We start from the raw sequence: 21442 nt of genomic DNA, 5'->3' as shown, positions 1-21442 counted from the left end.
TTTCACCCAACTGAAGAGAAAGCCACAGGTATAACCATTGATAACAAATATATTATTATGAATTCCTTAACTATGCTAACACCAATAATAACAAACATGGGAATAACATTGACAATATACATGTACAACAAGCAGCACCATGGTTCTGACTCAGGACCCAGATAGTGAGTCCAGTTAATATTTCTAATTTTGAATGATTCAAGCCATGGGCGAGTGAGTGAGTTTATTTCAGTTTTACACCACAGTCTGTAAATAATCAAGGCTGGACCAGACAATCCAGTGATCAACATCATGGGCTTCGATCTGCACAACTGGGATACAATGACATGTATCAACCAGTCAACCAAGTCTGACCACCTGATCCCGTTAGTTGCTTCTTACTACTTAGGACAAGCACGGGCTGTTGAAGATCAATTCTAACCCAGATCTTCATAGGTCTCATGTGCAATAGAAACTGGACTGTGATCAACAAATGTGTCAACCTGTCCAAGACTGTTCCAGTTATATAGAGGCTAGAACTGGAAAAACAAAACCAACAAGGAGTACTGAGCTTCAGACAGTTATGAATACAACCAATTAAAAACACAACTCATTACTGTGACAATACAGGTCCAGGTAATAAAACACCTGGTTGATTGCACAGGGCAACAATGAACAAGGTTTACAATAGACACACTGACAATGAACTGACAGTTTATAATGAAATGTTACTTGAGTCACCTGATGTGTATGTTGAGGTCAACCGCATGTAATGAACTACAGGAAGTGGTGCCTTAGAGTTTCTTATAATCAGGGATTTCCTGAATATTATATGCACAAAAAGTAACAATGGACGCAGCATTACTTATCAGTGCATCCTAGGGGTGAGTATTGCAGAGAATTTTCATATTGTGATATATTGCAATGCAAACGCATGTATTGAGATATGTATTGCAATATATTGCAAGAGGATTTCCTTGAAAAAAAACAACCTACTTATAATCAAGGTACTGCTTGAAAAACAAAACAAACAACAAAATCAATATGCTTGATTAAACATTAATAAAAATTTTTAATCATGACAAAATGACAATGTGAAAAATAATTGTTAGAAATGAAACAAGAAAAAGAAAAATTTAAAATCAACACAGTGGTTACTATTTTGGACTAGTTTACACACTGTATAGAAAACCTCAAAATTTTTGACAGCAACTTGACATGGCAAGAACATATCAGAGATCACTAGTCATTATTGAGTAGATATTTAAAACATTTAGATTGAAAACATTACAAAACACTAGAACAGAAATTAATAACACAACTTCAAACCGAACCTAACTTGACTTCCATACTGAAAAACAGAAATATCTGAAGATTTCTGTTGGATACGATGTTTTCCAAATGTACGTCAAACCATCAGTTTTTAATCAGTGTATCGCTATGTTTTCTTTTCTGAACTGTTTAATACTGATAAACCAGTTGTTTTGCACAGACTTAGTGCATCGACTTGGATGCAGAAAAAATACTTTTTGTAAAAATGTTGATCAATTAACAACACTAGCCAGGTTATGGTATCATTTGTAATTTAAGTTCTGTAACAATGTGATGATCATGACACACAACATAATAACAGTAACTGAATTACAACAATATTACAACATAGTATTAATAATAATATTTAAGTGTCTGGAGCCCATTTTGTAGTCCAGGACCCCCGGAAATTAGGATTATGAGTCCCAGGGACCCTCAAATATAGGACTCAAGGTAAATCCCTATTACAGCCATAGGTTATTATATCCTGGGGTCAGAAGTTTTATTTGGATAAGATTACGAAACCCATGCTCATAAAATATGAACAATCATCAAAAGGTTATAACTTAGTACCTACGCTGATATGGTTAATGTCATTATTTTCAAATATGTCGTATGAAAATCAACGAAGTGAAAGTCTATCTCCATCGCTTCCAAATTTGAAAGTCTGGTCTAAATATTTTGGAACATCATCATATTTTTGCCTCACTTCACTCACGTGCTTATTGTATTAACAGAGTCTCATACAAAACATGTCATTTTCAAACAGCTGATATCCATATCAAGTTGATGATCTATGATTTACCTTTGCAATTGATGTCTACGACCACCTTGTTGCCGACATCTGGTACCACCAGCTCAAGGACACGAGCTGCAGTTCCATGACGAGCATGATGCAGCAGTTCTTCTTCAGCTGACTCAAACTCGGGCTGAAATGCTACTTCCTGTGGGCCGGCCATTTTGGACGCTCTTCTGTGACCTGTTCTAGGTCATGTTTAAGAAAGTACCTACATTGTGATGGAAATGATCATCAAAATTTTATATAAACAGAGTGTTAACAAGCTAGATTTTATGGTGACAAATCATTTTTTGTTTTCCATGAAAATCTCATAGAAATGAGTGCTTTTTATCTGAATTAATATTCCCCTCACATCTGGTTAAATGATTATGACAGCCCCATACAAATTATTGGGGTTTTTGAGTCCAACTTTACAAAATCAACTTTGCTGCTTTACCAATTCTGTCATCTTTAAGGAAATTGTGACAGGGAATAGAAACCCACATATTGTACAGTCTCTCATAATTCTGCATTCACTTCCTACATAGGTTTCTCACGTCATATCTTCCCATATTCTTCAGTTCTAAGACGACCCATGTAGGTCAGGGTTAGAATATTGGCCTACAGGAACCCCTGCTTGTAGTAAGAGGCAAATAACAGGACCGGGTGGTCAGGCTTGCTGACTTGGTTGACATGTCATTGTCATGTCATATCAATCCTCCTGCTGCTGATCACTGGATTGTCTGCTTCAGACTCAATTATTTACAGACTGCTGCAAAAAGCCGCAAAAAGTCACAACACAAATTATTTACCTTCTTTCTCTCCCCTCAGAACACACTTAACAAGTACTTACATCCAATATCGTGGCCGCCACAGAGTTACTTCAGCGACATGCAAAGGATAGATTAAATATTTCACATTTAACTGAAAGTCAGAAACTAGCAACTGAGAGTACAGGAATCAGTCAACAAGATCTTCTTGTTGATGTGACAGACAAGACATTTCATAGTCAGTTGTCAATGAGGGCGATGATCCACCGCTACATGACTTAGTTCTGTCTAGAAGAAACATGTTGTGCGTCGGCCAAGGGAAGAGGTTCTCTTTTTCCTGAAGCATACAGAAATATCTGCAGCTCTGTGAATGTTCACTCTTGAAGTTGAAACAACATTGCTGATTGCACAACTAAATCTGATTGCAACCAATGAATCCTGAGCACTCTCACCATAAAAGGGCCGTACTAGAACTGCGGTACGTGGAAAGATATGACTTGAGTAACCTTTGTGAGAAATGAATAGGGGAATTCTGGATCATGTTAACTTTTGAGACACCCAACCCAGCTATGCTGCTCAAAAATTTGCTTTCCTATTTACAAAGAGTTTATTACAGCTTTAAACGGAAGTTCATGACTGATTAGATAGGTCAAATGATGTGAGGGTGTGTCACTGTCAGGCAATGAGAGATACAGAGGTAACAATGTGAAAGATTTGAAAAATCTGCTAGAGAATTCTGGATTTAAAGAATTTACCAGAATCTCATGTCTCATCCTTGTTGTTAGCCAGTTAGCAGGGATATCTCAGCGTGAAGGTGAAACTAATTCCAGTATATGTGGAAGGGGTATAGACGAGCTAATCCCAAATTATGATGATCAGATTTTGATCACCACATTCTATACTTGGGTTACTTAAAAGTTGAACACATCTGAAATGTATACCACCCACAACAAGTGACTATGCCATTTTTAGCAGTATTCCAGCAACCCTAGTCGGGGAACACCAGACATTAACACAGTGTACCCATGTGGGAATTTGAACCTGGGTTTTCAGTGTTATGAGTGAACACTTACACCACTAGGCTACCCACAGGCACTGTTCTAAAAGTGAAATGGAGCTATTTGGTCAGGATGTGTTCAGAAACATTCTAGCTGTCAATCCAATCAAATTTTTCTTAAACAGCAATCACTACTTGTGCAGTCAGTCTACCTAGTTCAGATAAAATCTTTACTGATGAAATGTCACAAAACTGGAACTAACAGCAGAGTGAAAACAACACTTCACTAAATCTCCAGATGGACCAGGATGTCTGATTGAAAATTCACACAAAATCTTAAGCAGTAACCAGTGCCATCTGCTAGCTGGCAGTAATTATAATCACACCTTCGTTATAAAATTCGCAACATCTAGCCTAATGACACTGAAATTCATACAACTTTGTGGAAATTAACCCAAGGCATTTTTGGGGCATAATTCTTTCATCATTTCAAATGTACATTTCTTCAAGGACAACAAAGAAATATTTCGTATAGCTGACCGTCATCAGTTTTAAAACTTAGAACAAACAGTGTTGTTCATTTATAAACAAGTGAAATGTGTGTAATTCGTATGCTATTTGATACTCGCCAGTCGTACCTGAGTAGGTAGAGAATGTTAAACACCGCACAACAGCTGACGGGTGTAAACAAAATGGATAAATGGTCACGGAAAGACTCTCGAACTTTTACTATCGGACTATTTCAGCAACATATGTTATAGGTATATATCTGACCTTTCTAGTGATTAATCATTGTCTCTCCGCTTTTCGGCAAGTGTCTGTCACTTTGTTTTTTGTAGCGACACTGTCGATCATGTGCAACATCCCGGAAGTGAGCAAAGGTTAGGGAAGGGAGGCAACTCAAACAGGAGAATCATTGTTTCACAAATTATTCAATTTGTCAAACGCGGTGACCGGTCGACTTGGAGTCCATATGTCGACGTACAAGCTGCATTTGCTTCTAGAAGCTGTTTTGTTCAATAATGAGTATGTTCATTTCTGTTAATACATCTATTAATATATATATATATTTGTAGCGTTTGTAACTACTACTACTGCTGCTGTTGCTGCCACTACTACTACTACTACTACTACTACTACTACTACTACTACTACTACTACTACTACTAGCTTTTGAATGTCTCTCTCATGTTCATTTGGCCGGAAAACATACTGTCTATATTAGAACTCCTAATTTATCCATCCGTGTATTAGGATTTGTAAATGATTACGCCATATACTTTGTGACACAATCATAAACTATATTGTTATCTTATCTTATTAAACCGACACATCTCTGGACTAGTACTAACTGTGCAAGTTCAATAGTCCATTGCCAGAACCTACTTTCATATCACCTCACACCCTTTCACACTGAGAGTTACGGTGCAAGATATATACTCATATTGTAAGGACATTTCCCTTTCCATCAGACACCAACAGCCTACTGCTTTATTAAAAACACTTTTCGAAATGTTAATATTGATTCAGTTTATACGTGAAAATGCAATATGGTTACTGAACGGTGTTAATCGTTAATCACATATTTGTTATCTGGTGTAACCCGTGAAGATCGCGTTAGAATTGGTCTCAAGCAGTCCAGGCTTGGTCATGTTCGCTGATTGGTTGAAATATGTCCTTTTATCCAAGTTAAACAGATCGATGCTCATTGTGTCTGTCACTGGATTGTGTTTTCCAGACTCGATTGTTTACAGATCGCCGTCATATAGCTTGAATACCGCTGAGTGCGGCGTAAAACAACAACCAACTTTGTGGCGGTATACTGAACATTGTACGAGATGTTATTTGACCTTAGTTGGTCAGAAAACTGGGATTCAAATGATAAAAAACCTGTTTCATCTGGAATTACGTTACTTTTTAGTCACCAACATTACCAGAATACTCCATTACTTTCTCAATATTTCCTAATATTCCTAAAGTTCATTTTGTTTGATACATGTAATCCCATAGTGTAAGAACATATTACCCCGTTTTTGCTCTTTTAAAGTTGAAACAATCTTTTTTTTTCGACTTGCGTGATGGAGAAGTACCCGTGAAGATCCGGGTATCTTCAGCGAACCCTGTTTGTCTCTACTGACGGGATTGGCTGATCAGGCTCACTTGGTTAGGGTGCCTTGCTTTGACATGTCACGGTGTACCATTTGCTTAGATCGAAGATCATGCTGCTGATCACAGGGTTGTCTGGTCCACACTCTATAACTTACAAACCGCCGCCATACAGTTGGACGATTGCTGAATGCGGCGTTAAACACAAGCAAGCATGATGGGAGGCTAAGGAATTTTCCACACAATGTGTGAATTAAATAGACCCCCCCCCCACCCCTACACACCCATCGCTACTAGCCCGACTAGCTAGTGAATTTTCAATTTTCATGTGGTCATTTCACACACCAGTGAATTAGAATAATTGGTCTTCAGTAACCAGTGTATCAGTCGTAAGAGGCGGCTATCGAGATTGCTTGGTTCGGCTCGCTGGCTTGGTTAGCGCATGTCATCGCATCCAAACTGCGTAGATCGATGATCATGATGTTGATCACTGGATTCTCTGGACCAGACTCGAATCATTATTTACAGACAGTCGCCATATAGCCGGAATGTCACTACTCTGTTTATTAGGAATTATTATGTCTCCTAATTTTCACAAAATACTTCTTTCAAGTCATCGAATGTTGACAGTCTTAAAAGTCTATAATATGCACGTGCAATAGATTCAGGTCTCACTGTGTCAGTAAACAAATACTCCTAGAACTCTTGATGTTTGTCATTATTCACATGTACGTTGACGGTCATTGTTGACAGTATTTTTTGGAACGTAACGTCACGTCACGTCACGTCGCAGCAGAATGATGCCCGTCCATCGCCCATCCATTTTGATTATGCTGCATTGTGGCCAGATGCCTTCCAGACCTCTCCTTTAAGGAAACAGAATAAGTTTGTTTGTTTGTTTCTTTGTCTGATAACGCCATACTCAGCAATATTCCAGCTATATGGTGACGGCCGAGTCCGAACCAGACATTCCCGTGATCAACAGCATGAGCATCGTTTTACGCAACTGGGCAACCGGTTGTTGATATTTAGAACCATTTCTTGACATTTATAACAACATACTTTTGACTGATTTCACATGCGTGGTTCTTCAGTGAACCGTCGCTGCCTTGCTAAATCTATTTTGATTTTTTTAAAAAAATGATCTCATAACACAACATTTACCCTACTTCATTACCCTTTTCGTTGGCTTATTAACTCAAAGTGACGCTTTGACTGAAGACGTTTTCACAGACAGAATCTTCATCGTTGTCGAGTTCAAACCGGGAATGGTGGTACTCTTATGGGAAAGATCGCAGAACATTTTACAGTTGTGATATATTTTAGTTTGCTTTGCAAATATCAGTGAAGGATGTTCCATTGAACATATTGTCACAGTCAATGCTAGGAGATCTAGGTTGGCATAAGTCTTCACGAATCAATCAACCTAAGAGATCGGGCGGTCACGCTCATATGTCATCGTGTCAAAGTTGTGTAAGATCGATGCTCATGATGCCAATCACTGGATTGCCTGATCCAGACTCGATTGTTTACAGACAGCTGGAATATTAAGGAGAGCGGCGTTAAACAACAAACAAATCTGATACAGCCATGAAGGAATCGCTGCCAGCACCGATGCCAGACAGCTCTTACAGTTGCCAGATTCTCCAATGGCGGAACTGTATCTTCCACTGTCGACGTTCAAGCGTCTTTCAAACCAGCCGCAAATTATTCAACTCTGGACTCATTCCCAGCAAAGGCCAAACCTTTTGAAAGCGTCCGTTCGTTGTGATCTGGGCAGTTCAGAAGTCAAGAGGTTCGATTTTCTTTATGTAATTACAATGAAGACTCTCTGACACCAACTGACTTTCACACCCGATCCACAGATACTGTGGTTCCTGTTTTGCATGAAAAAGGTACTACCGGGTTTGTCATTCACGCATTGACATTTTGTTGTTTTCGTTTGTCAAGAAACGCACTGGATACGAGTCTTACCAGGTTTCCAGACATACGTTGTCGAAGAACGAGGGGTTCATAGTTCACTTCCAGGTGTCCATGAACCTGATGAAAACAGACGATTTGTCTCCAGTTTCTAAAAGTCTACCGGTAACATTGAAAATATCGCATAAGCACCGTATATTATGAGGCCAAGTATATTTCGATAGTATAATATATTGATGAAATGTCTCATTAACCTATTCAGACATTGGCCTACTTCTCAGCTGATCCAAATTTTCTCGTCTGAAAGTGTAACTTGGCACCACAAACATCTCCGGATAAACTGAATTCCAATTCCTTGTCTTATAAGAAAATGGTATTTACAAGTGAATTGTAATTTAATCCTTAATAACACCGTCTTTCTATGCTTTATGTCGAGGTTCAGGCAGCATACCTTAACTGTGGAATCACAGACTGCGCCTGTTTGGTGAGATCGTAAAATGATTCACAATGCATCTGGCTCACTGGTTAAACGTGTTATGTATTTTTGCCCTTATTCAGCGTAGTTCTGTAATGCACAATGAGGTTGATGTAATATCAGTTCCGTCAGAGACCGCCAAACCTTTCTAGCGGCAGAGCCTCGTTTTGAGACTTTCACGATTTCCAGGTTTCCGTTTGTCAGAGCTCGCTGTAAGACAAAGCACGCTGTACGACGTGTTTGCTAGAATTAGAAGGAGAAGGTAAGGTGAAGGTAAGAATTCTGGACTGGTTATCGGACTAAGTTGCGCATTAGGACTGAACCAAGTAAACAGGAAACGAGATAGTTCTGTAATCAATGTTTTGACATGTTATCACTCAGAATCTGGCCAACAGTAACATGGCCATATGCCAATACACACGTACACAAGTACAACTTTATTACAAAAAACACCAAGTGTATATCTGGAGTTGATATTATGTAAAGGCAATGCTATTTTTCAGGGCCTTTAAGAAAGGAAAGAGATATAAAACTCCACTGCAAACTTTAAAACAAAAAATATGGGTTTCGCAGCTGAAATTACACGGATTACCTTTCATGAATATTCCCGCAAATATACGTTTTACATATATACATGTGTTAAAAACTGAGAAATATGAATTACGTTTTAAAACCTGGGATATTTCTAAAAGCGGCGTAAAACTAAAACTCACAAAAACTCTATGACATACATTTAAAAAATCCAAAACCAAATAACACTTTTGATGTTACTATGAGATGGTTTATTTGTAAATGTATGACACAAGTTCATTAATGAAGTATTTTAGACGATCCACAGCAATGATTTGCGCATGTCCACGATGAGTAGTGCTGGGGGTATGAAGAACAAGATGGCGGCTGTGACGTCAACGCCGAATGACCAATGAAAATAGACGTCTTGCGTGGCGTGATCAGGAAGGAGAGGATAGAGTGTGGCAAACACGATGACGGCTGTCAATACGAACACACCTGCAGAGTAGATATTGTAAAAGTCACGCATGAGTGTTTTTAATATATTTTTTGTTAGGTTGGTTGCTTGTTTTACTGAAATACATTAGCTAAGATACACAGCGTTCACTAACATGAACAGCGTGCTTATTAGTGAACGCTATATGTATCTTAGCTGGAAATACATGTACAAGTCGATAATAGTTCAACCAGGGAGTCTATATAGAGATTTTCCCTGTTCAAACATCTAAGGTTTGTTAAAGCTGGTCTGAACATCAATGTGATGCAATTTCAGTTTGAAGATGGCTTCATGCACTCAGGCAATATCTGCAGGCCAGTTTTGGATGATAGCACAGAGATTATGACCGATTGTTTTACATATCATGTCTCGTATCTTCTCACGACATCCATATCTGGCCTTGGACAGATATGGGTTGTTGCATGATACGAAGCATGATACTGAAAACGGGCAGTGATAACATTTCATATAATAATATCAACCGATCTGTCATAAATAAATAAGCAAACTCTGCCACACGATGTGATATCGAGTTGACTTTACCTGACGCGATACAGAGAACGATGGAGAGGACAGAGGCCACCTTCCTTCCTCCTAGAGTCGGCAGCAACGCGTACAAGAGCATCGTCATGGCTGCGGGGACGGAGGACACTATCGCCAATATCGCCATAGTCTGCGAAGCCTTGAACCAACCTGCAACAGATGACCTGTACACTTGCAGCATCCATTATTCTCTGTCATGCCTTTATGAGGTCATTATCAAACAGTGAGTGGGTGAGTTTAGTTTTACGTCGCACTCAGCAATATTCCAGCTATATGGCGGCGTTCATCATCAAACAGACACGTGAAGGTCCCGGGGTAGAATATGCCTTCAGCAACCCATTCTTGAGAGGCGACTAACGGGATCGGGTGGTCAGGCTCACTGACTTGGCTGACACATAATATTGGTTCCCAGTTGCGTAGATCAGTGCTCATGCTGTTGATTACTGGATTGTTTGGTCCACACTCGATTATTTACAGACTGCCGCCATATGGCTGGAATATTGCTGAGTGCGGCGTAAAACTAAACTCACTCACCATCAAATATTATTGACAAAATTCCGGCAACTGGCATTGAATTCTTCAAATATGTGATTTTATCGTTGTCACATGACGATGGTGTGACACTGATGTTCGTTACCTCAGATTAAATGTGCTTACTAACAGAATTCATATACTGGTGTAATTCATTCATATAATAGAATTCATATTGCTCAATGCCTCTGTGTGGTTCTGTGTATGTCTGAACTTTGGTGATATTGAAAGTTTACGGATATTGTGATGAAGACCTAAAGATCATAAGGGGATGCGAACTATCCAGTATTCCCCTTCCCGTACCTTCCATTCATGCAGGGATTAGTTGTTAACCTTGAGCCAGTGTACTGACAAATCCTTGCGAGGGGCTGAGCTATGTCTCAAGGTACATGGCGCCCTGTTATCGTGTTCACAGCACTTGAACACACCACGTGGCCGGAGGCAGTGTCAAATGCGGAGTCAGGTTTAGATTTTTCTTGTGTCAAACGCAAGACAGATGACGTTTGTAAGTAATATGCACCCCGAGGGTGGTTCTAACATAACACTTTTTTGTTGAAGGCATTGTTCGAAAAATGTGGAAAAGCAATGTAAAACAAATTCCGAGACATAGCCGGAAAGTAATATATTGCTATTTGATTGTCACATGTCACTTCAACCGGATGCTTCCCAAACACTTCGTCTTCACACTTAGGGGCGGTTGGGTAGCCAAGTGGTGAAAGCGTCCGCTCGTCACGCCGAAGACCTGGGTTCGATTATCAATATGGGTACAATGTGTGAAGCCCATTTCTGGCTTCCCCCGCCGTGATATTGCAGGAATATTGCTAAAGCGTAGTGAAACCAAACTCATTCACTCACTCACTCCAGCTTCTCAACTACTGATCTTCACACAGCAACTAAATGGGGTACCTCTTAACTTCTGATCTTCATATTTGAACCCGACGTGTACTCCTTAATTGACGTTCACTCGGCAACCTGATTGGTGCTTCTGAAACAACGATCTTCACGTGGCAACCCAGTGGCTACTCTCCAACCATTGATCTTCACACGCCAACCCGGGAGGTACTTCCCAGCTACTGATCTTCACACGCCCACCCGATACGTATTTCCGACAACTTATTTGTGCACAGCAAGTGGTGAATAACAATCGCTGACAACTATTACCGTCCCTCTGTATATCTATATCTGTATAAGTCTCTACCCTTGTTAACTGTATGTACTCAACGTCGTATATACGTGTACAATATTGCATTATTGTGCAGTTGTACAACGGACATATCATTTGGAGTGAGGGTGAAATTATCACGAGGTTTAAGTGTTAAATGTTAAATGTTAAATATTTGTTTATAAAATACTCAGTGCTTTACGTGAAGCCGTTTATAAATGACGATGACAAACATGTGTCACCTCGGAATGTCGCAACGCTAGCTCCCTCACGGTTAACTTAGTGCAGCTTATAAGTAAGTAAACTTTCTCAACCTAACTCTCAAATAAACAATTAATCATAAACATACACGTGCACGTTTGCCATCTATTTCCGCTCAAACAGCTATTTTTTGTCAACCTTATTGCTTGTATTAATTTTCTGAAGAAATACATTTCTCAAGGTAACATTATCAAATGAAATTGCATGCACCAGCTTCTAGCATTTAATGATATGTTCAGAAACCATGGCAACAGTTCTATGACTAGCCTCCCAGCTGCTCGTCACCATTAAATCTTTTGATTATTACATACCATTAGCAAGCATGCGGGGCCCTAAACAGAATATGCTCTGTTTCTCTACAGTGTAAGTGATATCACACATTTAGATAAATGAATGAAACGTTACTTACTGTGAAAATGGACAAAAGACGTGGCGCTTACCTCTTTTGTCAAGTGTGCATGTGCGTGTGCATTACAGTGTTAACGCGTTGGCACTAAGGAAATAAGAGTGAGTGAGTGAGTGAGTTTAGTTTTACGTCGCACTTAGCAATATTCCAGCTATATGGCGACGGTCTGTAAATAATCGAGTCTGGACCAGACAATCCAGTGATCAACAACATGAGCATCGATCTGCGCAATGGGGAACCGATGACATGTGTCAACCAAGTCAGCTAGTCTGACCACCCGATCCCGTTAGTCGCCTCTTACGACAAGCATAGTCACCTTTTATGGCAAGCATGACATGGATTTTAGAACGAGGCAATATGAACTGGTGTTTTACGTCGGTGTAAAGTCTGCCGCACTTTCATCAGCATTGTCTGTTGACATTGAGTTCATGAACGACTGCTCATCATACACATGTGTTTTTTTATCACTCATTTAAGACAGTGGAATGTACAGTGGAAGAAGAGAAACTGGTGCTATTTCAGAAGAGTTGAGAAGTGTGATATTCATAATTCATTGTTCTTGTATGAATGTTATGAACATAAGTGAGTTTAGTTTCACGCCGCACTCAGCAATATTCCAGCTATATGGCTGTAATGAACATAAGGCTTCTTGGAGACTTAAAGAACTTTTTACAGAATCTAACTATGATAATGATTCTTCTACCACACATTTGTTCTGCCAGTTTAAATTTCTACAGAAAATACAGTTGGACGACCAAGTACCGCACAGGACAGTCGTTCTTCGTATGGACACAATACATCTGCTTCATTTCTTACATTCTGCAGATCCAGCGAGCAAAATCCAAATGGCCCGTAACATTATGTCACAACGTACACTGATTTTAAATTATGATTACATAATAATTCATGTTATGAGAATCTGTAAAGAGAGAGCCCTAAAGACATGTATGGTAGCCTTGTGGTTACCTATTTGTGGTGTTCCCAACCGTCACACTGGTGGAATATTGTTAAAAGCAGCGTAAAACCATTCTCACTCACTCACTCACTCAGTCAGTCTAATTCAGCGTCAATGTTTCTAGGTTGACCGACATTTGTGCGGCTGAAAAAATACTCACTCACACATTCACGTATAAGACGTATAGCGTACCTGGTACAGTGTTGATGTGGTGGTCAAGCACATACGACACACAGACCCATGTGTCCAACGGTTTGATGTAGCAGCTCTGCCATAGACCTTCATGCCAAACCACATTGCCGTCCAGCTCCCCAGCTATCCAGTACGATGACCCTGTACTGGCCAGATGGCATATTATTGCTACGCCAAGAATCCCTACAGCAACCCGAGCATACACTGTAGCGTTGAAACACAACCTGATTGCTGGCTCATCGTAAGGCTTCTCTTGTTCTATAGACATGGACATCGTGGATCCAAAAAATAAAACTGTGTCTGTGAGATAATCCGCTTTGAAATATACCACCTTTAAAGTTGATATTGTCAGAGACCCAGCATTAAAAGGGGACGTGGAACACAGTCAGGAGTAGTGCCTTCGTCAACCGTTGAAATGTTCACAACGCATTAGGACGGATCACTTTCCATAGGACATTGGTGAACAAACCTCTTTACTCATTACTCAATAAACCTGCAACCATCAGCTGAAGAAGGATGTACGCCATGCATTCATCCTGGAACCTTTGTCCAAGAAGTCTGTTTGGCATATGCACGAAGGTTGGATACGTGGTCAGGTAAAAAAGGAGCGCCGTGACAAGGGAAATGCCAAAAGGCTGACTTGACACTTGGGAACATATCTGTCTTCTCTTTAATGCAGCAATTGCAATATACATTCTTGACAGGTTTAAGCGTTAACTCAGTGACACACACAGTGTGTCAGAACTCTGTTAATCACGACCGTGTTTATTGGAACATGCTCGTGGCATTAAAATGTAGGTAGTGTTGTGACATGTTAATGCCTTTGTTAAAAAATCTAGTGGACATTTATTCGGAGACGACATATCTGTGGTTGAGGAACACACAGTATATGTGTGTAGTAGCTGGCTTTGTTCGAACTTCACATAGTGAGAATTTATAGCTGGTACATATTTCAAATTTACAGAGAAGTGCACCCACAAACATCGTTAAGTGGAAAACAGAATTTCATGTTTCGAAGAGTCTAATGAAAATGTGTGACAAAAGACTGCTCCTGAATACGAAGACATTCTTGATTTTAGCCACTTTTAAAGGAGATAGAGATCTCGGTGAACTAACATTCAGCTTATCATACCGCTGTTTTTCTCTTGCTGTCTTTCACTGTACGTGCTACTGGCGATCCGGTTCATAGCAAGAAGTAGCCAACATTCATTCCAAAGTTAAGGTCATTATATCGTCAAAAACGTATTTATGAAAGTAAAGTGAACAAAATCGAGGAAAACGTTAGCGGCAAACTGCAACCCAGCTTTACTCCACCGTGAATAAGAAATTATCGGTTCAACGACTGTTTACATGAACTCTTGACCGATAGTATTCATATAACGATTTAACAGGTAAGTAGAAAATTGACAAAGTTTACATGACTTATAATTGTTGATTATAGAAAATAAGGTACATTCTGCAATGTGTACAGTATAAGTTATACAAATACATGTATATGTAATTAAAAGTTTGTTTTAATAATAATGGCATGAAGTAAATCATAAAGTTGTGCTTACAAGGATATGATGACTTTTTCAGTCGCTGTGTTCATGGGATAGAGTGTAAATATCTTCGTGTCGATGAGGTCTTCAAATGGCCATTGTTCCTGGTGGCCAACACGTTTTCAAGAAACCTAATGATCGTGTAAATCATAAATGCAGTTGTATGTGTCAACAGAAACAGAAACTGTAATGATTTTGAAATCTAACATAACTGGGCATTCAAACTATGAAATAACACTGATATGAAACATCGGTTACAGAAAGCTCGTGAACAAGCAGACACCTTGTGAACAAGCAGTACACGTGGATGATGAAGAAAACTCTTCGCCACCTCACGATCATCAGCCAGTAACGAGTGACGATCACAAGCCATCATGGCGTCATCGGTTGATCTTTACAAATGATTAAGGATGTACACACATTTAATGTGAATTATTACGGGGTAGTTTGTTGTTTAACGCCGCACTCACCAACAGTGCAGCATGTATGGCGGCGGTGTGAAAATAAACGAGTCTGGACCAGGCAATCGGGTGATGAACAGTATGATCATCGTTCTGTGCAATTTCGATACGGTGACGTGTGTGAACCACGTTAGCAAACCCTACCACCGATCCCTCTAGTCGCCTTTAACTAAACCCTCTAGTTAGTATGTTCGAATATAACACGTGCACATTCATTCTTGTCTTTATTTTGATTTCTTTTTGGTCCCCCGAAAAATCGACCTTAAAACTTTATTTCTGCGGTGGAGGACTTCTTCTGTCACCAGAAGGATGGTTCAACTGACGCTGGCTGAAGTGGGGACTATGTGAATGCGCAATGTGCATCAAACGCCATAAACGAGACCCCTGGAGTTTCAGCCACCACACGTTTCTCTGAATCGATATTGGTCACAACCACATCCGTGCCAGCTCGGTCTAAGTAAAATATGCAGCAGATATATGGAAGGATTCAAATATCTTACATGTTGGACAGTTGGAGAGAGGAATAGTTGACTTCCGTAGGATAGGTATTCAAAAGAGGCATTTTTGTTCAGTTTCGATTTCATACGATGATTTAGGCTGATATCAAGTACCTTTAGAAGCCGATTAGTGTAAATCACAGCTCCTGTCCTTTGAACAGCTCAATATCTATGTGTGATTATTTAATCAATGGGAGCTTTCATATTGACAAATCATCACCTCATATCCAATATTTCCACACCATGTGCTCCATGGTGAATAATGAAAAGGATCTAACACGTTCCTTATAGGAAGACTGACGTCACTTGATTGTTTTTGATAACGGAACAAGCGTGACCATTGTTAGTAGTGCAAGGAGGCAACAACAAGGTTAAGTTCAACGGTCCGACGGCAGTCCGTATTCCTGAACCAAAGGCGTATGTTCGGGTGTGTAGTTCTTTGTCATTCCATGTTCTTTATCTCACAGCTACGGTAAAAGCGGCCATATTGGGCCGTGTGTCAAGGCGGGTATATGTTGTCAATGACAAAATTACAAGGTATTTCATTTTGGACATTTACAAGGTTTTGTCTTAAGTCCACTGTTATTATTTTTTATATTAACGAGTTTTTAATGGTAATTGAAGTATATTCAATATCCGGATATACTAAAGGGATGTTCCGGCGAGGATACAGCTATTCTTGAGATAAATATTATAGTTGGTCTAGTTATGAAATATTTTCCAAAGAAAGTGTCATGAATTTGAAATAGAAGTGCTATTTTTAGGAGAGGTGGTCGTGTATCTAAAAGTGATACGTTGACATAGAATTGTGTTCATTTTACTTTACCAAATGGGTATATATGCAGTGGATTGACTCGATTATTTAGAGACCGCCGCCATATGGCTTGAATATTGTTGAATGCGGCGTAAAACTAAGCTCACACACTCTGTCGCTGTGTTCGTGGGATAGATTGTAAATATCTTCGTGTCGAAGATGTCTTCAAATAGCATTGTTCCTGGTGGCCAACACGTTTTCAAGAAACCTAATGATCATGTAAATCATAAATGTTGACGCTCTTGTATGTGTCAACAAAAACAGAAACTGTAATGATTTTGAAATCCAACATAACTGAGTATTCAAACTATGAAATAACACTGATACGAAACACCGGTCACAGAAAGCTCGTGAACAAGCAGACGCCTAGGCATTACCTGTACACGTGGATGATGAAAAAACACCAGCTGCAACTCAACAGCGAATAGAGTTCTGTTCATCATCTCACCATCATAAAAAAATTCCTATTGTATAACGGTGGAGCAACGTAGCAAATGTACACACATTTAAAGTAAACTATTAACCAGTAGTTTGTTGTTTTACGTCTCACACATCAAAAGTGCAGCATATATGGCGGCGATGTGTAAATAATCCAGTCTGGACAGGCAATCGAGTGATGAACAGTATGAACATCGTTCTACGCAATTGGGATACGATGACATGTATGAATCGAGTCTGCAAACCCTACCACCGTTCCGTCTAGTCGTCTTTTACTAAACTGTTGGTAAGTTTGTTCGAATATATCAAGGGCACATTCATTTTTGTCTTTATTTTGATTTTTGCAACCTGCAACCAATCCTTAAATTACTCATTAAAGTTTTTATTTGTTTGGTATATTTGTTTAATATCGGATGTTTCTTGTACACATTTCATAAAGATTTCAAAAACTTTAAGGAGTTAGAAGATCGTTAGGTCTTAATCATCCAACTGGGGAATGGAATGATGGGAACTAGATGGTCAGATGTCTCAGTTGTCACCAATGCAGAGTTGAGTCCCTTTGTTTGCCACAAACCTGGTCAGTTCCACTTTTTGCAGCACCATACCCCGCGATCTCTGTAACCTGGCTATATTGCATGCATTATACTCCCGCAAAAATGGACTTTCTACCCTCTAGATTTGCACTAAACATACATTATTTCGGCGTAGGAGGGCTTTTTATGTCATAAGAGGATTACTTCATGGAAACTGGCTGAAGTGTGGATCTTTCCGGAGGTCATGCGCAATAAGCACCCAACGCCATAAACGAGACCCCCGGAAAGTTTTGAGCCACCAGACGTTTCTGTAAGTCGATGGTGGTCACAATCACATCTATGTCAACCAGGTCAAAGTAAAATATTTTATATACAGCAGATATATGGAAGGATTCAAACACCAATCTGTGGGCGAAACATGTCTTTATGTGTTTTCAATGGTAGGAATACACAATCATTTAGATCGATATCGAGTACTAAAGACCTCTAGTTTTGAAAATCACAGCTGTTTGTCGGTGCTCTTAAGTAAACAGGTAAACAATATTTTGTGAGATTACTTAATCAGTGGAAGCTTTCATTCATTTCCGCACCATATGTTGCATGTTGGATAATGGACAGAATGTAACACGTAATCGGAACTCTGACGTCACTTGGTTGTTCATGATAACGGAACAAGACCGTTAGTAGTGCAAAGGGGCGCCACAGGGGTAAGTTTACCTGTCCGAGTGCAGTTACCCGTACTGCTGAACCAAAGACGTATATTCGGGTATGTGCGTCTTTGTCTGAATGTATGCGTGAATGTATATTTTATTTCATGTTCTTTATGTCAAAACTACGGTAAAAGCCATCCTGGGTCGTGTGTCAAGGTGGATGTATGTTGTCAATGACAAAATTAAATGAAGATAAGACCATTTTTTTCTTTTGAATTTTATTCATAACAAGGTGTGTCAAAGAAGATGTTTGGATTTGGAATGAAAATATGTTTATCCAGGTTTATAGTTTAAGGCAAGTATGTAAAACCTTCAACATAGAAAAGCTTATTTGACGATCTCTAGAAACTTTTTTAAAAGAGCATGACGTATGCATCTCAAGAGTGTCTATTTTATGTATTATACGCATGAAAACGTAAAAGTGACTTGGAATGCTGACGTTATCCTTCTTGTCATATTACGGAAGAGCTGACGTGACCTGAAATAGAATATACCCTGAGTGCGCGAGTTAGTATGTTGAGCGCACAAGTTAGTATCTTGAGCGCTCAAGCTAGTGATCTTTTGCGCACAAGGTAACATCTTGAGCGCACGGGACCTGAAGTAAAATATACCTTGAGTGCACAAGTTAGTATGTTATGCGCACAAGTTAGCTTGCTGAGCGATCACGTTAATTATCTTGAGCGCTCAGCTTCATGTTAGTTTAGTGACATTACTGGAACGTACGTTTGCTTGACTGTTGGCCAAATGTACAAACTTATATCCGTTTTGGAAGATTTCAAACAATGGAAAGTCTAGTAGAGTTAACCAGGTGCTTATGATGAGACCATGGAAGATGCTAAATTGTGCTCTCAAGATATTAGCTTGTGCGCTCAACATACTAAATAGTGCATTGAAGATAATAATAATTCTCATTCCGGTGAAAAAGCGACAGAGCCGCAAGGAGGGGAACACATTTGGTGCCCATGGCATTGCCTGCGTCTAGTCCAAATGTATTACGTCCACATTTCACGAATGTTATCAATGAAGAAATCAGGCATTCACAATTATATTGTAAACTGTAACAGTACAGTTAACTTCGGTCTGACAAACTGTCCTGAATGTCTACATTTATGCTGTGCAGTAACAAATATACCATGTATCAAAGAATAGAATTTTTATCACACGTTTGTGATATGGGATAGTGGTGTGCAAACTTGAATTAAAAAATCAAATATTTTGTCAGAACTGAATCCTGTCCTTGTTTCAAATTCAAGCAAATATTAAACAAATGAATCATATATGGACGAATTCTCAGATATACCACATGGTATATTTATAGCATCATGGGTATGAACACGTCTTCTGGCCTCGTAACTCAATCCAAGGTAATGTAAAGAATGACTTAATGAATGTAGATCAATGCTGTGCTGAGCAACATACCAGTTGTATCGCGATAGTCTGCAAATACTTGACACTAGGAAGCAAAACAGGAGTATCCTCTTGAAGGTTTTATTGATAATTTTAGCTAAAATCAATTTCAGATACATCATGTCGTACGCATGGGCTCTGCTGTTGGTGTGCTTTTCAACAGGTAACTGGACGAGTGTAGTTCTACTCCGCTTCAATCAATTCTCGAGCCATTTTACGAAGTAGAACTTCAGAAATTGGGTGTCAAGATGTGCTTTATTTTACAATTTTGCTACATTTATACTTTGATGGTAGGTACTGACATACAACATTTGGACACTTGCTTCATCAAATATTGAAAAAATATAATTTTGCCTTAGACGTATGGGGTGCTCACTTTATCTTGAAGTCAGTTAACGTTCTCTTTTCCTGTCAAACATATATTTTATATGTTTGAAAGATTGACCAAAACTATTCTCTTTCTAATAACGTCAAAGTAAATGGGAGCTATTTCGGGTGTTTGAACTTGGTATTGGTCATGTCGGAATAATACCACCGTAAAAGTTCACATGAATTTAAGTGTGTTCATAGTGTATAGTTACGTGTTTTACATTTTAGTAACGAGTGAAGTTTTTTGGAAGCAAAGGAGTTTCACAGAGTCTGGCCTCCTGGATGACTGGAATGTGGACAGCAATCGTGACTTCGGGGATGAGTCGATGGATGTTGTTGACGATCCCGCTAATCCGTCATCTAAGAAGAAAGTCCTGAGAATCTTCTACAAGGAGGGTTCCTACTCCGGGTCTGGTGATTACAGGGGAGCTCAGTTCTACTCCCGGCCCATCTCCACTCGGAGCTGTCTCACCTTGGACTACAAGATCTACTTCGCGAACAATTTCGATTTCGTAAGGGGCGGTAAGCTACCGGGTCTATGGGGAGGGAACCTGGATTGTTCCGGAGGAAGAAACGCTGACAATTGTTTCTCCACTCGATACATGTGGCGATCCGGCGGTGCTGGTGCTGTGTATTCCTATATTCCAGACAACCAGAAGAGCGGTTTTTGCGACAGGGATCATGTCTTTTGTAATTATGATTTTGGCCATGACCTCGGAAGAACGTGGGAGTTTAAGATTGGGGAATGGCAGAAAATCAGACAAACAGTCAAACTCAACTCTCCTGGCCAAACAAATGGGGTTTTGACGGTCAAATTCAACAGAAAGAAGGTGTTGCAGATGAAAGAATTGGTCTTTCGGGAGTCTAACAGCATCGAGATTGAGGGGATCTTCTTCTCAACCTTTTTCGGAGGAGGAAGTCCAAGCTGGGCAACGCCTGTTGATACCTACACGTACTTCAAGGACTTCAAGCTGTCTGACCGAGGCTGCTAAGGTGTTGGCGCTTTGAAATAAAGATAGATCTTCAGTTAAAACGATACATGTTTTGTACAGTTTATTTTACAATTGCTATGATGCAGTACAGAAGCAGAGACATATCGGAATCTATTTGAAGTAATTGTCAGGTGCAGCAAAGGACTGAAGTGTCAGCAAAATGCAGCAGGTGACAGAGAGAGGAAGTTACACTTACCACATACATGAACATGCCAGAAAAGATGGTTCGAGAAGTTTCGGGATGGGACAGAATCTGAAAGCCCGGCTAACCTGACATTTTAATTAAAC

General features: G+C 39.6%; 3 protein-coding genes across 3 annotated transcripts in view; 1 reads left to right on the top strand and 2 right to left on the bottom strand.

Moving 5' to 3' along the window:
• LOC137277946 (oxysterol-binding protein-related protein 1-like) overlaps positions 1–4708 on the bottom strand; it is a 94450-nt gene extending 89742 nt beyond the window's left edge. Inside the window, exons 1-2 of the mRNA XM_067809960.1 lie at positions 4610–4708; positions 2096–2297 (exon numbers count right to left, since the gene is read on the bottom strand). Coding sequence (XP_067666061.1) covers positions 2096–2249 — 154 coding nt within the window. The 5' untranslated portion in view covers positions 2250–2297; positions 4610–4708. The remainder of the gene's footprint in view (positions 1–2095; positions 2298–4609) is intronic.
• Positions 4709–8760: 4052 nt separating this feature from the next.
• Positions 8761–13978, bottom strand: LOC137277939 (uncharacterized). Its single transcript, XM_067809950.1, has 3 exons — positions 13393–13978; positions 9886–10035; positions 8761–9344 (listed from the first exon to the last, which is right to left on the bottom strand). Exons 1-3 carry the CDS (start codon positions 13664–13666, stop codon positions 9160–9162), a joined length of 609 nt encoding a protein of 202 aa, XP_067666051.1. The 5' UTR covers positions 13667–13978; the 3' UTR covers positions 8761–9159.
• A 5668-nt stretch (positions 13979–19646) lies between these two features.
• Positions 19647–21170, top strand: LOC137276800 (uncharacterized). The gene is made up of 2 exons (XM_067808443.1): positions 19647–19956; positions 20391–21170. The coding sequence occupies exons 1-2, from the start codon at positions 19914–19916 to the stop codon at positions 21152–21154; spliced, it is 807 nt and encodes a 268-aa protein (XP_067664544.1). The 5' UTR covers positions 19647–19913; the 3' UTR covers positions 21155–21170.
• The last annotated feature ends 272 nt before the right edge of the window (positions 21171–21442 follow it).

Source organism: Haliotis asinina, chromosome 3 (genome assembly GCF_037392515.1).
Source record: "Haliotis asinina isolate JCU_RB_2024 chromosome 3, JCU_Hal_asi_v2, whole genome shotgun sequence".
Taxonomy (NCBI): Eukaryota; Metazoa; Mollusca; class Gastropoda; order Lepetellida; family Haliotidae; genus Haliotis; species Haliotis asinina.
Note: the sequence above shows the minus strand (reverse complement) of the source record. Positions and strands in the feature narration are given on the sequence as shown.